Source organism: Scyliorhinus torazame, chromosome 8 (assembly GCF_047496885.1).
Source record: "Scyliorhinus torazame isolate Kashiwa2021f chromosome 8, sScyTor2.1, whole genome shotgun sequence".
Lineage (NCBI taxonomy): Eukaryota > Metazoa > Chordata > Chondrichthyes > Carcharhiniformes > Scyliorhinidae > Scyliorhinus > Scyliorhinus torazame.
Genome location: NC_092714.1, coordinates 27,070,132 through 27,085,260, shown reverse-complemented (window position 1 = coordinate 27,085,260; position 15,129 = coordinate 27,070,132). Strand labels below are relative to the sequence as shown.

The window sequence follows — 15,129 nt, the reverse complement described above, 5'->3', positions numbered from 1 at the left end:
GGGGGGGGGGAAGAGGCTGGCCCGCCGATTGGTGGGCCCCAATCATGGGCCAGACCCCATCGGAGGCCCCCCCCGGAGTCAGAACCCCCCCTCCCCCTCCGCCACAGGCCCCACCCCCCCCCCCAACCCTTCGCGCAGGGTTCCCGTCGGCAGCGACCAGGTGTGGACGGCGCCGGTGGGACTCTGCTTTTTCCGCGCGGCCGCTCGGCCCATCCGGGCCGCAGAATCGGCGGCCCCGCCGGCGCAAATGGCGCTGATTCTCCGCACCTCGGAGAATCGCGCGCCAGCGTCGGTCCGGCGATTCTCCGGCCCGGCGCGGGGCTGGGAGAATCGCACCCTCTATCCTTTGCATAAAACCTTCCAATAATCAGCCTTCTGTATGTGCCTTCATCAGGTCACTTCGAGACTCATTGTCAAGTCGCCCAGTTCACAGCCTGTTCTGGGGTGTAACTAAATCCACCTCGACTTTGCTCATGATTACTCAGGGAGTTGGCTGGAGAGCAAGGTGGAGGCTGGAGGTGAAGGTTGAGTGATATAATCGGGCTGGAGTGGAGGATAAAACAAATCACCAGAATCAGCAAAAACGTTAAAGATAAAAACGTTGATCAGAATAAGAACGTGGGCCTGGGCTGAGAATGAGGATGAGGTCCTGGTTGGGCCCCTCTGGGGACAACTGGCAGTGAGTATGGTGCTGGGAGCAGCAGGCACAGGAAGGTAATAAAAATTAAAATGAGAAAAATGACTAACATTCGGTGAAGCAGGAGTGCGAATCAATGAGGTCAGTGATGTTGATTTCCCATTATGCCTCATAATCACATCATTGTCACAGAGCAGAGAATCATGGCCATCCAATGGCGATGTAGACTCTTTGTTGTTACATTTCTTACTTTGTCGTTTGTCTAGTTTGAAATTTGTATGCCTGGGGGTTTGGGAAAAGGCTGCTCATCAGTGGTGCATATATTCTCGATCGCTACCTCAGAATAGGTGTAAATTAATGGAACAATCATTTAAATTTTAGCCGTGGTCCCAAGGAACCGTAAGATGCACTGTGCAGCCTGCAGGAAAATAAATCGAAGACCCCAGGCACAGGCCAATCACCATCATTTTCTACAATCATATATTCTTACCTTCCAATAGACACAATTTAGATTGATGGTGAATCACTTGGCTTCGAACATAACTATTGAGAGAACAAAACTGCCCTTCTAATTTGTCTGAGTGAAGCATCTCTGTTCAGCATTCGCTTGGTGAGACCCCCCCACACAAAGAGTGCTGCTAAATTGCTACCAATTTAGGATCGTTCGAGGCAGTTTTCTCCTGAGGATCGGATGAGGTGAGTTTCACTTGTGGTTCCTAAGAGGCCTAATGGACACTTAGAGGCACAAAGTATGCTCAGCAATCAATCACACTATGCCCCAGCTGCAATTTACCGATGCATTATCTCGTCAATACAGAAGATTCTGATGAGGGCTCTGGAGAAAGGCGGCAATATGTTGTCCAATTTGCACTCACCTTGATTAGAGAAGGTGGCTGTTCTTCTGAGAGGAGAAAAGGTTAAGGGAAGGCTTAATATAGGGGTTTTCAAATCATGAAGGGTCTTGACCGAGTAGGAAGGGAGAGATTGTCTCCATTGGCAACTGGCTGGTCACTATGGCAACAGAACCAAAAGGGGCCATGAGGGGAAATTCAGTGTTTGGCCCTGATGATCAGGCCATCATGGTGTGGGCTGGCTTGATGGACTCATTCGGTCATTATGCTGGTCCATCAGTTTGGCATGTTTACATGCTCGTAAGCGGGAAAAAGATGCAAAATGTCATAATCGGTACCTGCAATATGGAAACCACCTCATCCCCAATCTCTTTGGTGGACACAACGTAACGGAACATGCGCTCAGGGTCAATGATGGTGTCTTCTTTCTCCCAACGGACAATGATGGGCTTCTCTCCATGTGCGGTGCAGCTGACTTCTTTCTTCTGGCCCTGAGTTGCCAAGGTGGTGTTTGGGTATGACGTGATCATGGCAGGGACTGCAAAAACAAAAGCATAAGGTGGTCAGCTTGAGTCTCGGTGAAGGGCTGACGTAGAGGTGCAACGCCCTTGGAAGATGTAAATATTGAACCACTATGATTAGAAATCTTTTAACTATTGCAACAACCTATATTTGCATTGTGCTTTTAATGTCGAAAAAACAAGGCACTTCCTAACTATTAATCAGGGTTCTGACAGGAAATCTTATAATAACCTGTGTCCAGTGGAGTATCGCAGGGATCAGTGTCAGGGCCCTTGCTTTTTGTGGTTTATATAAATTATTTAGATATGAATATTATAATAATATTTATTAGTGTCACAAGTAGGCTTACATTAACATTGCAATAATAATAATAATCTTCATTGGTGTCACAAGTAGGCTTACATTAACATTGCAATTAAGTTACTGTGAAAATCCCCTAGTCACCGCACTAAGGCGCTTGTTTGGGTACACAGAGGGAGAATTCGGAATGTCCAATTCACCTAACAGCACGTCTTTCGGGACTTCTGGGAGGAAACCGGAGCACCCGGAGGAAACCCACGCACACACGGGGAGAATGTGCAAACTCCGCACAGACAGTGACCCAAGCCGGGAATCGAACTCGGGTCCCTGGCGCTGTGAAGCAACAGTGTTAACTACTGTGCTACCATGCAATGTTCTTGACCTTACTGTTTTCCACTGTTTTAATGACCATGTAATCCCCACTATTTGTTCGTCCGTACTGCATGTCACCACCACTTTTTGCTCCTGTTTGAACTTTGGAGCTCACTACATTTGATCAGACTAGCTCTGAGACCTTAAATGCAGCAGAGCCGAGACTAAATAAAGAGCAAATGACTGACTTTAGGTGATGCCCTCTTAGAACTGAAGAAGGGGGTGCAAGTTGGCATCGTAATTGCCTCTGGGTTATAGAAGGAAAATCACAGATAGAGTTCTTGGGTGCGATTTAACGGGAAAAAACACAGAGTCCCGTGTCGAGCATGTATAGCGGCGTGTTTCCTGGCACTTACGCCACAGAGATGGCGCCGTTATTAAATGGGACTCTGTTTTTTGGGGGGCCTCGGCGGGGAGGGCCCCACTGTGGCTGCACTTACATTAATTTCCTGCACTGAGGTGCTCAGCTTGTCAGTGCAGGAAGAGATCAGGAGATCAGGGAGCTATTTAAAAAAAACCTCAAACCTCCAATGCGAATCCTGGACCCCCCAATGCCCTAACTTACTGATTACATGGCCCTCCAGCACCCCCTCACCCCACCTCTTAGGGGCAGGGCACCCCTGGGCCCAATCCCCGGCATAGACAAGGTGGCACCTGGGTACTGCTAGTCTGACACCCTGGCAGTGCTCCTGTCAGCTTGGCAGTGCCGCCTGGGCGCCCTAGAAATGCCAGGGTTGTAGCCAGGTTTCACTGCCTGGATGTCACTGCCAGCATGCCAGGCTGGCAGTGCCAAGGTGCCCAGGTGGCATCAGCAGTGCCAGAGTACCACCCTGCTCAGATCGCCTGGGAGATCCCTGAAGTGCTATTCCACCTGGTCCACGTTTTTGGAGGCCAATGTTAAACGATGCCGACTCAGGGTCTCCGAGGCGAGGGTATCGATCCTGGGCGCCAGGTAAATTCGGCGTAGACATATTCAAATGAGGCTAACTACTCATTTCAATATGCAAAAAGGGGCTGGTTTAGCACACTGGGCTAAATCGCTGGCTTTTAAAGCAGACCAAGGCAGGCCAGCAGCACAGTTCAATTCCCGTACCAGCCTCCCCGAACAAGCGCCGGAATGTGGCGACTAGGGGCTTTTCACAGTAACTTCATTTGAAGCCCACTTGTGACAATAAGCAATTTCAATTTCATTTCATTTCATTTCAAATCTGGGCCTCGCCCATTGTGGGCGAGATCCCATTAGACCTTTCAAGGTGTAATGAGCCGGGTAAATCCTGTGAGAGGCCTCTCGCAAGATTTACCGGGGTTGTCACATCCCGCATCGGATGTGGCGCGGCCGTTAGTTCGCACCCCTTGTTCTTAACGGCCCCTCAATTGGTAAGGGCAGCACTGGGCTCCATTGTCTCACATCGTGGTTCAGTAACCTGTTGGCCCCACTCTCCAGGCTTAAATATCAGTTAGAGCGACAAGAAAGATCTGCAGCTATAAAGCAAACTATTCCGACTCTCGAGCAATAGCTCAAAGCACGGTCCGAAAAAGAACAGTGAGAGTAACTGAAAGATCAGCTTGTGATGTTGGTTGGGAAACGTTTATTGTCCAGGAGGATGTGCTGCACCTTTCGGAATTGTACCGTGGATCCTTAAGTCCACCCTGAGCTGTCGGCTCAAGCATTCTGGATCATGAATTTAACACGGCGTCGATGGGGCATCGCCTCCAAGAGCAAAACTGCTTCAAGGAGAGGCACAAGTGTCAACCCTTTTCGTGTCTGATGCGGTGGATTCTGCAGTCACCTCAATGGATTAGTGTTCGGCATTCAAACCAAAACGGAAGGGGTAGTAATCAAGCGGGCTGATTTGTTCTGGATGGTGTTGAGCTTTTTGAGTGTTGTTGGAGCTGCACTCATCCAGGCAAGTGGAGAATATTCCATCACACTCCTGACTTGTAACTTGTAGATGGTCGACAGGCTTCGGGGGGTCAGAAGGTGAGTTACTTGCCACAGAATGTCTAGCCTTTGACCTGCTGTGGTAGCCACAGTATTAATATGGCTAGTCCAGTTCAGTTTCTGATCAATGGTAACTCCCAGGATATTGTGATAGTAGGGGATTCAGCGATGGTAATGCCATTGAATGTCGAGGAGTGATGCTTAGATCCCCTGTTGTTCGAGTTTTTCATTAACTGGCACTTGAGTCATGTGAATGTAACTTGCCACTTGTCAGCCCAAGCCTGACTATTGGACATGGACTGTTTCATTATCTGAGGAGTTGCGAATGGTGCTGAACATTGTGCAGTCATTTGCGACCATCCCCACTTCTGACCTTATGATGGAAGGCAGGTCATTGATGGAGCAGCTGAAGATCGTTGGGTCAAGGACATTATCCTGAGGAACTCCTGCAGTGATGTCCTGGCGCTGAGATGACTGACCTCAATCCACCACAACCATCTACCTTTGTGCCAGGTATGACTCCAACCAGCAGAGAGTTTCAACCTGATTCCCATTGACTCCAGTTTTGCTTGGGCTCCGATGTCAAGGGCAGTTATCTCACCTCACCTCTGAGGTTGGTTTTCAGATTGTCTGTATAATCTTCATTTGGGATGGTCCATGCTGTGACTTCCCGTGCTTATTTGCCTGCAGAATACTGCTTTTGGTATGCAGTAATCCTCCAGCCAAACATGACTAGCCCAGCAAAGCTGAGCACCATTGGGCATGCTCTCGATGCCAGGCATATTGCACTTTGTGAGATCCTCGGCGAAGAGGAGTTTGTCCTGTCACCTGACGTCGCAAATAGATCTCAGACAGCGAAGATGAAATGCTTCCAGTGATGCCAGTAGGGTGTCCAAGTCACGCACCCACAGAGAGGTGATGCAAGAACCACTGCCCAGTAGACTCTGATCTTTGTACCGAGACAAACTCTACAATCCTTCCAAAGTCTGTGGGCCAGCCTACCAAACACTGAGCTGGCTTACGCCAGATAACGGTTGATTTTGTCATCCTGCGGGGTGTTACTGGAGAGGATACTCCCAAGGTGGAAAAATCTCTGTCCTGAACGGAAGGGTAATTTGTTGATAACGATTGTGGGGTCTTGGAGTATGTGGCATAGGGCAGCTTCTTCAGACATAATGTCAGGTCAAAGTGTTCTGAGGTTAGGGGCAAAGCGATCAACAAGCAGCTGAATGTCCTCTGGAGTATGTACCACGAGAGCACAGTTATCAGCAAACAAGAGTTCATTCAGTAGCTGTTCACTAGCTTTTGTACAATCCTTGGGCCTGTGTAAGTTGAAGAGATTGTTGTCTATCCTGAATTGATTGTGCATTTCTGGGTGAAGATCTTTGAGTCTTAATTGGAGCATGGCCAAGAGGTATTGGGCAAACAGCTGATTCCGATACACAGCCCTGGAGATGGTGACCCACCATTGGCTGGCGATGGGATTTTATGGTCCCACCGCTGTCAATGGGATTTCCCATTGAATGTGACCTGTGCCGCCGGGAAACCCACAGCAGGGGTGTGCCAGCAACAGGACCAAAGGATCCCGCTGGTGCGAACAGCCTGACGATCTCGGTCCACATGACCACTCTTCTCTGTCCTGTATGGAAGCTACACTGTGATTCTGGGGGCACAGAGTTAATGAGCTGAGTGATAATGCAATTAGGAATAACCCTCGCTCGGATTTTCCCTGCTGTTGAAAGACACAATATTCCACAATGAATGCCACAAATGGACTTTCTCCTTTTGTGCTCCATCACCTGAGGAGGATATGAACTCCACACCTGCCCCCACCTGTGAAGAGCTACCATCACCCCGAGACCTCTTATGTGGGCGGTAATGATGAAAACTGCTAGTAGCGTCCTCTACCTGTCCCCGTTGTCACTTCCCCATCGCCACAGGACTTGGTATGTCAGATGTTTTGGTTGATGACTTGCTGAATAACCTGCACGTTAGGTATATTTTTTAGGAGGTGGAATTTCTGCAGAGTCTCTCCATTCCCTCGCCCAAGGCAGCTGATAGGACACTCGGACAACCACGTCGCACGCGCAGCAGCTGGAAGGATGCAGGTCTGATTTTGGAGTTGTTCTTCTCTGAGATGAGATGCTGATCAAGCTGAAGAACTTGCCCAGTCTGTTCGTACTGCTTGTCATCCTCTGTGCTGTCAGCCGACATAAACCCTGCCAGTTAACCCGTGGCCGGGAGATTTTGAAAGAGTTATCTTCTCTCAGGTAGGCTGCCAATTAACACTGATGAACCCTACCAACCTGAAATTGTCTGGTTTAGAGGCGTCAAACAGCCAGTTTTACACCTCTGTCCATAGTACTAAGCAGGAATGACAAATGAAGTCGGGCAATAGGAGTTTATTAGGAGAGCTTATTTCAAACGCTGACCATGTGGGACTCTTTGCAGATGAAGAGAATCTTAACTCTGTTCACATCTCGCTCCCTCTTCACCCTCTGGACCCTTAATCATGTCTCTTGTCCTATAGAGCTATCGATTGGGTAATTGGTGAGTGTCCTGAGATTGTGTCCTTCTGTCATGGAATCTAGGTGTGGGACTGGGTTCTTAGACAGACTGTGGACATACTCTGGTATCTACTTGACACTTGTTTGCTAATACTACTGCTAATCAGAGTAGACATCGAATCATAGAATTTATCATGCATGGAATTTACCATGGAGGCCATTCGGCCCATCGCGTCTGCACCGGCCCTTGGAAAGAGCATACTACTTAATCCCATGCCTCTAACCTACCCCGTAACCCAATAACCCAACCTAACCTTTTGGACACTGAGCATGGCCAATCCACTTAACCTTCCCATCTTTGGGCAGTGTGAGGAAACCGGAGCACCCGGAGGAAGCCCACGCAGACTCCGCACAGACAGTCACCCGGGGCCGGAATTGAACCCAGGTCCCTGGAGCTGTCAGGCAGCAGTGCTAACCACTGTGCCACCATGCCGCCCATGTAGCTCTTAGGCATGAAGCTTACCTCTCTTCCGAGAGTCTAACACATGGCTGACTGGTGTCAGTGGCACATCACCATTTGCGTCATGCATGAACATATCCTAACTGTTAGCTCTTTATATTACAGTGAATAGTTGGTGGGTGGTTGGGGGGGGGGGGGGGGGGGGGGGGGGGGGGGGGTGGAAGGGGGGGGGGGGTGCAGTGGTTTTAGAGGCTATGATGGTAACCTGTACCTCGGTATGTGTAATGAGAGAAGAGAGATTCTGATAATTGAAGCAATTCTGTCATTTTTAGAGCTTTGAACAGAATTGCAGCCATAGAACTTTACAGCATGCTGTTGTGGGCTTGACAGCTTGTTAGTTTACTCTGGTTGTCAGGACCCAGGCAGCGAAGCCTCTTTTGATCTCAGCTTTGTAATACCCTGCTGTTTGCTTGTCTTGTTTCAGGAAATCTTTGCAACTTGCCATGATTCCCCATCCTAGCTTGTCACTTGGAATCACTAGGCACTGCATCACCTCTCCTCGCACACTGCAGCATCGTTAGTACTATCTCCTCAGGATTAACGTGCCAGCTCCCCGAGGCTTGCAGGAACCTTACCGGGAACCCGGCATGAGTGTTTAATGACTCCTGACCCAGTGATGAGAATAGGGTAAGTGAAGGCCTGAAATTCTCGCCCCCAATCCTGGAGGAGCGATTAAAACTAAGAAGTTCCGGAAAAATTCAGCAGGTCTGCGGAGAAGGAAACAGAGTCGGGTCCAATACGACTCTACTTCAGAATTCCTGGAGGATGGAATTTCAGCTCAAGTTATTGGCAGTGGGGCTGGGGGAGGGGGTGGTTCAGGCCTGATATGGCTGCAAATCTACATTCCGCGCCAAACATTCCGAGATAAGGTTCAGTGAATCTCCTGAGAAAAGCTTCATTGACTCTGCCCAACAATGGCACTATGCCCTATACTCAGTGCATCCATTGTTGCATGATTTTGGAGATTGCCAGTTCTATGCATAATTATGGCTACGTTTGTCTTCTTCCCACTAGGCCCAGACTCAGTCTACCTTCAGACCTTTCGATAGCAGATAGACTTTCACCTCATCAGTCCGGCTGCACCTCTGAGGTAAGAGGACACATAGCACCATCAAAAGTCACTAAATGGCGGCAGATTCACCTAACTTCCTTACTGGACTTCTATAACAACAGCTTCAAGAGTCAATAAGCAAATTGCTTCCTTGACGTGTTGCCACAGCAACAGAGAAACAAACCAAAGTTTCTGCAACCATACCTCTTTGATCGACGCTACAAGACTGAAGACAGTTCCATCGAAAAACAAACATCAAAAAACATCAGTCGCATGACCAGAATTTGATTCCTAATTCATCTGCCAAATGCCAATAATTTTCTTTCAAAATATTAATATATTAATATGTATCTTAGTATCGTACAGCAGAGAAGGAGGCCATTCAGCCCACCACTGCCTGTGCTATTTCTTTGAGAGAACAATTGTGCTCGGTTCCGCAGTCAATAATCCAGTAAATTCCTTTCAGTGGTGCATTGGGAGTGCTAATCTGGATTCTGGATCGGGCAAGGTTTTCAATCAGCCTTAGGCTGGGTGGCCAAATATCGGGCGGCAGGTCCTCCTGGGTCAGGGCAAGAAAATCCCAGCCCTGGACTCGAGAGAAGGATTTAAACCCACAACCTTCTTATTCAGGGGGAAAAGTGCCAACAACTGAGACACTAAATTAGCACCACGATCTGGCACTTGAGACGATGATTGGACCCTTGAGCGCTGTCGCAGTATGAGCCTATTGTGCGGCAACTTAGGGAAAAAAAAATCACGTTTAATAGAAACCTTTATATAATGGGTGACATACTTGATCTTTCTGCTTAATGCTTTGCACATTAATACCCTAGGTTTATCAAGTATTTCAAAGAAGCAGCGTTCCTCCTTTGTCCCGGCCTCCTATGTGCAAAATGTGTGTGTAAATCTCCCTTTTCATGCTATCTTTAGTGGTTAGAAAAGGCATGCAAGACAACAGATAAATCTTGAACATACTTGAGCGTTAAACTGAATGGTTTTCATGATTGTGATGCTTCAAGGTGTGTTTAGGCTCCTGCGTACAGCAAAGTGCTGTGTGTAAACGTCCTCCCAGGGGAAATGTAGCAGGCAGTAATTGGTATGCTAACGGCTTTAAACAAAAGCAGAGATTTACTGAAGCTCGAGGATAAATTTAAGAGATGCACAAAGAGTATACTTTGGGTTACCACTGCCTCTGGTGCCATTCTCACATGGGTGGGGGATGCATGGAACTGTAGCGTTAAAATAAATAAAAGGTGACTGGGTGAGCAAGAGCCCAAATCCACTGAACAAAGGAAACACCCAGAATCTATCACTTATCATCGTCAATCTTATTTGCACAGTTACTATCTTTTCCCATATCCCTGAGCTGTTATGAATATTGTCCAAACCTCTCAAACAAAATTCAGTGGAGGTGGATGTCTCTCCTGTTATTAACACCCTTTAAGACTGCGCACACATCATCATGGCATGGTTCTCCCCAGACTTATTTAAATTATCAGTGCTTCGCTGAGAATTGAAATCAGGGAAGATTTTCCCTTTTTATGCCATGTGTAATGAAACCATAAATTTGTTCTTTGAAAGCAATGTCTTTGTACACAGCGCCCAGAGGAAATCTAACTTCCTCCCCACCCCGTTACCCACGAGGAAAATATCACATTCGGGTCACAATTGGCAAATTTCCAAACATTTTGAAGTTCAGCCAGAGGAAAGCACACAGTCGCTGACTTAAATGGGAAAGGAAAAGCCATAAGAACTGAAATGCACAGGCCTGCTCTTAATAGCCTCACACCAGGCCTTGACTGAATTAGCACCATGGCTCCTTTGTGCAAACAACGGGCCAAAAATAACTGTTAATATAGTGGCAAGGGCGAAGGCTGCTCACTTGTTATTTCAGTGCAAATGCCTGACACCTCAGGCAACATCAGTTGTGCGTTCAAATGCAGAAATCCAAAATGCTGTCAAAGATGACCTGCTTCGCAAAAATGGCACCTTGCTGGCTGACTCACCATTGAGCAGCATGGATATAAGGAAGGAAATATTGGACCAGGAGCCAAAAAGTGACAGAAAGGAAAAGTATAAAGAGCAATTTAACTTTAAAAAAAACCTCCAACAACAATTAAAATCTGAAGGACTGAGACTCCATAGTACATCCACTGTATATATGAGCTAAACCCATCACAGGAATTTAAGTCAAGTAAGTTCAAGTCACCAATATGGTAAATCTTAATTATTTCCTGTTTCTGGCACTGAAAATTAACTATTATAAGTGCAGAGTCTCATACCTTCAGATTTTAATTCTTGTTGAGTAGTTTTTATAAAGCTATATTTTTTTCTTTGTCTTTTTATTACTCTCTGAATCCAATCTATTATTTTTCTGGACCTAATCTGTTAACCTGTTAGGTTAAACCAGCCTAACCAGCGATTTAGCACACTGGGCTAAATCGCTGGCTTTTAAAGCAGACCAAGCAGGCCAGCAGCACGGTTCAATTCCCGTACCAGCCTCCCCGAACAGGCGCTGGAATGTGGCGACTAGGCGCTTTTCACAGTAACTTAATTTGAAGCCTATTTGTGACAATAAGCGATTTTCATTTCATTTCATGTTAGCTTCACAGCGTCAGGGTCCCAGGTTCGATCCCCTCTTGGATCACTGTCCGTACGGAGTCTGCATGGGTTTCCTCCGGGTGCTCTGGTTTCCTGCCACAAGTCCCGAAAGACGTGCTAGTTAGGTAAATTGGACATTCTGAATTCTCCCTCAGTGTACCCGAACAGGCGCCGGAGTGTGGCAACTAGGGATTTTCACACTACCTTCATTGCAGTGTTGATGTAAGCCTACTTGTGACAATAAAGATTATTATATATTATTAGATATATTTTAATTTATACCAACAAGTTGCATTTATATAATATCCACAATGTGGGAGAGTTGAGTTAGCGTTTACACCAGCAAAGGAGTCGCCCTCATCCTGTGCCATCATTTAAAACAGGAGAGAGAAACTGCAACAGGGATGAAAGGTATCAGAGAAAATCAGTGTGGTGACACGCTCCCATTTAACCTGGGAAGTTAGGACTCAAGCCTGTGACTTGTACATAAATATAAAAACATGGTAGCTCAACAATAAATCTCTCAATAGGTCTTCCATACGCAAAGCTGAAACCGCAATCTGACATTCATCTAAGTCTCTCTGCTCCACACAAATGTAGCAATGGAGCTATTCCATATAAAGCGCAATGCAAGAGATTATCTAGAACAACAACTTATATTTATGCAGGCCTTTAATGTCAGGGTACATTCCAACAGACTTCAAAGTACACCATCCACCACCTTAAACCATCACTCCCTGCACCACCCACGCACAGTAGCAGCCGTGTGTACCATCTACAAGATGCACTGTAGTAACTCACCAAGGTTTCTCAGACAACACTTTCCAAACTGCGCCACCTACCGCCTAGAGGGGCAAGGGCAGCAGATACATGGGAACAGCATCACCTGCAAATTCCTATCCAAGCCATACACGCACCATCCTGACTTGGAAATTTATCGCCATTCCTTCATTATTGCTGGGCCAAAATCCTGGAACTCCCTCCCCATCAGCCCTGTGGGTATTGACACCACAGGGACTGCAGCTCATCACCACCTTCTCAAGGCCAATTAAAGATGGGCAATAAATGGTGGCCCAGACAGCGATTCACACAGCCTATGAAAAGATAGAAAATAGAGTAACGAGCACAATGTCTGAAAACCGGCAACCTCAGGAGCAAGTCCATGCTGGACATTGGATTGTGCCAATTTTCAGAGACCTCGGGCGCGATTGTACGGCCTCCTCACTCCCGACTCGGTGACGCGAAGAGGTCTCTTGCGTGATTTACGACGCTCGGGACTCCTTGCGAGATCTTATGAGACGTTGCGATCTGGACATCACCCTCACTAGGCGGGACCCAGATTTGCATATTCAAGTAAGCAGTTAGCCTCACTTGAATATATCTGTGCCGGAGTATCCCAAGGAGTGGGATCGAACGCCCACATCTGGGAGATCTCGCCGTCTAGCACTGGTTTCCACAAACATGGATCAGGTGTACCGGCACATTGGGGGGGGGGGGGGGGGGGGAGACACCAATCGATGCCTGGCAGCTGAGAAAAATGTCTAGATTTCAGACAATCCCGTGTTTTCTGATAGCCAGATTTCAAACACTGTACGTAGTACACCGAGCCACAAAGTGAGATGTCAGGTCAGATGACCAAAATCTCAAAGAGGTTTTAAGGAGTGTCTTAAAGGAAGAAAGCAAGGCAGAGAGAGAGGTGGAGAGAAGGTATTCCAGAGCTTGGGGTCGGGGCAACATAAGGCCCAATGGTAGGGTTATTATAAGGTCATGAGGTCAGGAGAAGTGTAATTATCTCGGAGGCCTGCGGGACTGGAGGAGATTACAGGAATAGGGATGGGCCACGGCCATGGAGGGATTTGAAAATAAGAAGAACCTCAAAGTCAAGATGAGAGTTAATGTAGGTCAGTGAGCACAGGAGTTGCTGGGAGTTCAGACACAGTCACAGGGTGACCAGAAGTTTACAGAGGGTAGAATGTGGGAAACCAGTCTGGGGTGCATTGGAATAGTCAAGCCTTAAGGTGAAGAGTTTCAGCAGCAGATCATAGAATTTACAGTGCAGAAGGAGGCCATTTGGCCCATCGAGTCTGCACTGGCCCTTGGAAAGAGTTCCCCACTTAAGCCCATGCCTCCACCCTATCCCCGTAACACAGTAACCCCACTCAACCTTTTTTTGGACACTGAGGGCAATTTATCCTGGCCAATCCACCGAACCTGCACATCTTTGGACTGTGGGAGGAAACCGGAGCACCCGGAGGAAACCCGCACAGACACAGGGAGAATGTGCAAACTCTGCAAAGACAAAGACCCAAGCCGGGATTCGGACCTGGGACCCTGGAGCTGTGAAGCAACTGTGCTAACCACTGTGCTGTCGTGCTGCCTCTCCTCAGCTGAGCTGACGTGGGGTAAAGTCGAGCAATGTTACAGAGGTGGAAATGGAAGAATAATAAGGTCATTGTAAGGACCCTCAAATGCCTCAGATAATGTGTCGATTTGCCAAATGGCCTCACCCTGTGCTTCATGATTCACTCTCAGTAAAGGCCAGGTGCAGAGGGAGGGGATAAGCGAGATAGGCACAGCTGTAGGTCTCTCGGGCCTCTGGTTACATGTGGGGCCTACGACGGAATTGTCCTTGGAAACCTATCAGAGGATTCTGCAAAAGGCAGGGACACCTTTACCTCATACACTGGTCCCATCTGCAAATCTGTGGCCTGTCTAGGTACTCTCATAGACCCCGTGATTGTCTAGAGTCTCAGAGAACTTTCTTGCACCATAGTCTTCAGGCACTTGCTCCATTTGAGAATAAGGCCTCTCCTGCCTCATTTTCAGGTCTTAGAATACCTTGTACCTACTGCTGATACAGATCAAGCTTCAACTTCCAAGGAAAACCCTGAAATTCCTGGGAACCATTAAAGGAACAGAAACCCAATGGCCCCCTTTTCCTTGCATTCCTTTATTTTCCAGGGTCAAGAATCAGGAAATTTGATCTCTATTGCTAGACTGGAAGAAATAGATCATGGACAGCAGTTTTCAATGGATGAAGGGCCATTTGGAACCTATGTTCTGATGAAGAGTTGGCTAAACAAGCTCTTCAAATCTGTTGACAAAAACATTTTAGCTAACTTCACTTGCTTGTTTGCGGGTCATCTAATTACACAAAGGCCTCATTACTCGCTTCCAGCTGTCTGTTATTCTTTATATAACTATATGTACTCTTTATTCTATATATAACTTACTTTTGGTCACAAAACTACTCTTTGTGTTTGTCAGTGACAAAATGCTGCTTTTATTGGAATGCCCTCCTGCGAGTTGTTTGACAATGTTATTGTGAAGTGGTCTTCAATTGATGTCACCTCCAGTCTACTTTTATCTACTGCTGACATTATCCCTATTTCCCTGGAAATTATAGCACATGTATAATTAAGCAACGTCGTACCATTGTGAATTCCATAATTGATGATTAAGAGACAGACCAGCTGAGGAATGAGGTGTACATTCCTTACGGCATTCTGCTCCGTGGAGTTAGTTTGGTTCAGTTGGCTGCCCTTTCATCATAAGGATGTGGAGTTAACCTCCCCGCTCCTCATGCTAGGACCTGAACTCACATACTAGGCCAAAACCCAGGTGCAGAATGGAACCTGTGCTGCGTTATTGGGGGTGCCACCTTTTGGATGAGATGTTGAACCGATAACAGTGTAGAATCTTTGCTATCCACTGATGTGTTATGGTACTATTCCTTGTTTTGATTGCTCCTTCAATCGACATGGGCAGCAGCCTTGATTGTCACGTTTCTCGTAATGTGACCTCTCAAACAAGTGAAGTTAGCTAA

At 47.2% G+C, this 15,129-nt stretch overlaps 1 protein-coding gene across 2 annotated transcripts in view; it reads right to left on the bottom strand.

Annotated features, from left to right (window-relative positions):
- Positions 1–15,129, bottom strand: part of LOC140427700 (cell adhesion molecule DSCAM) — an 854,163-nt gene that overhangs the window by 255,357 nt on the left and 583,677 nt on the right. For both annotated transcript variants that reach the window (XM_072513215.1, XM_072513216.1), the window contains one exon: positions 1,827–2,026. In XM_072513215.1, the coding sequence (XP_072369316.1) occupies positions 1,827–2,026 (200 nt within the window). The remainder of the gene's footprint in view (positions 1–1,826; positions 2,027–15,129) is intronic.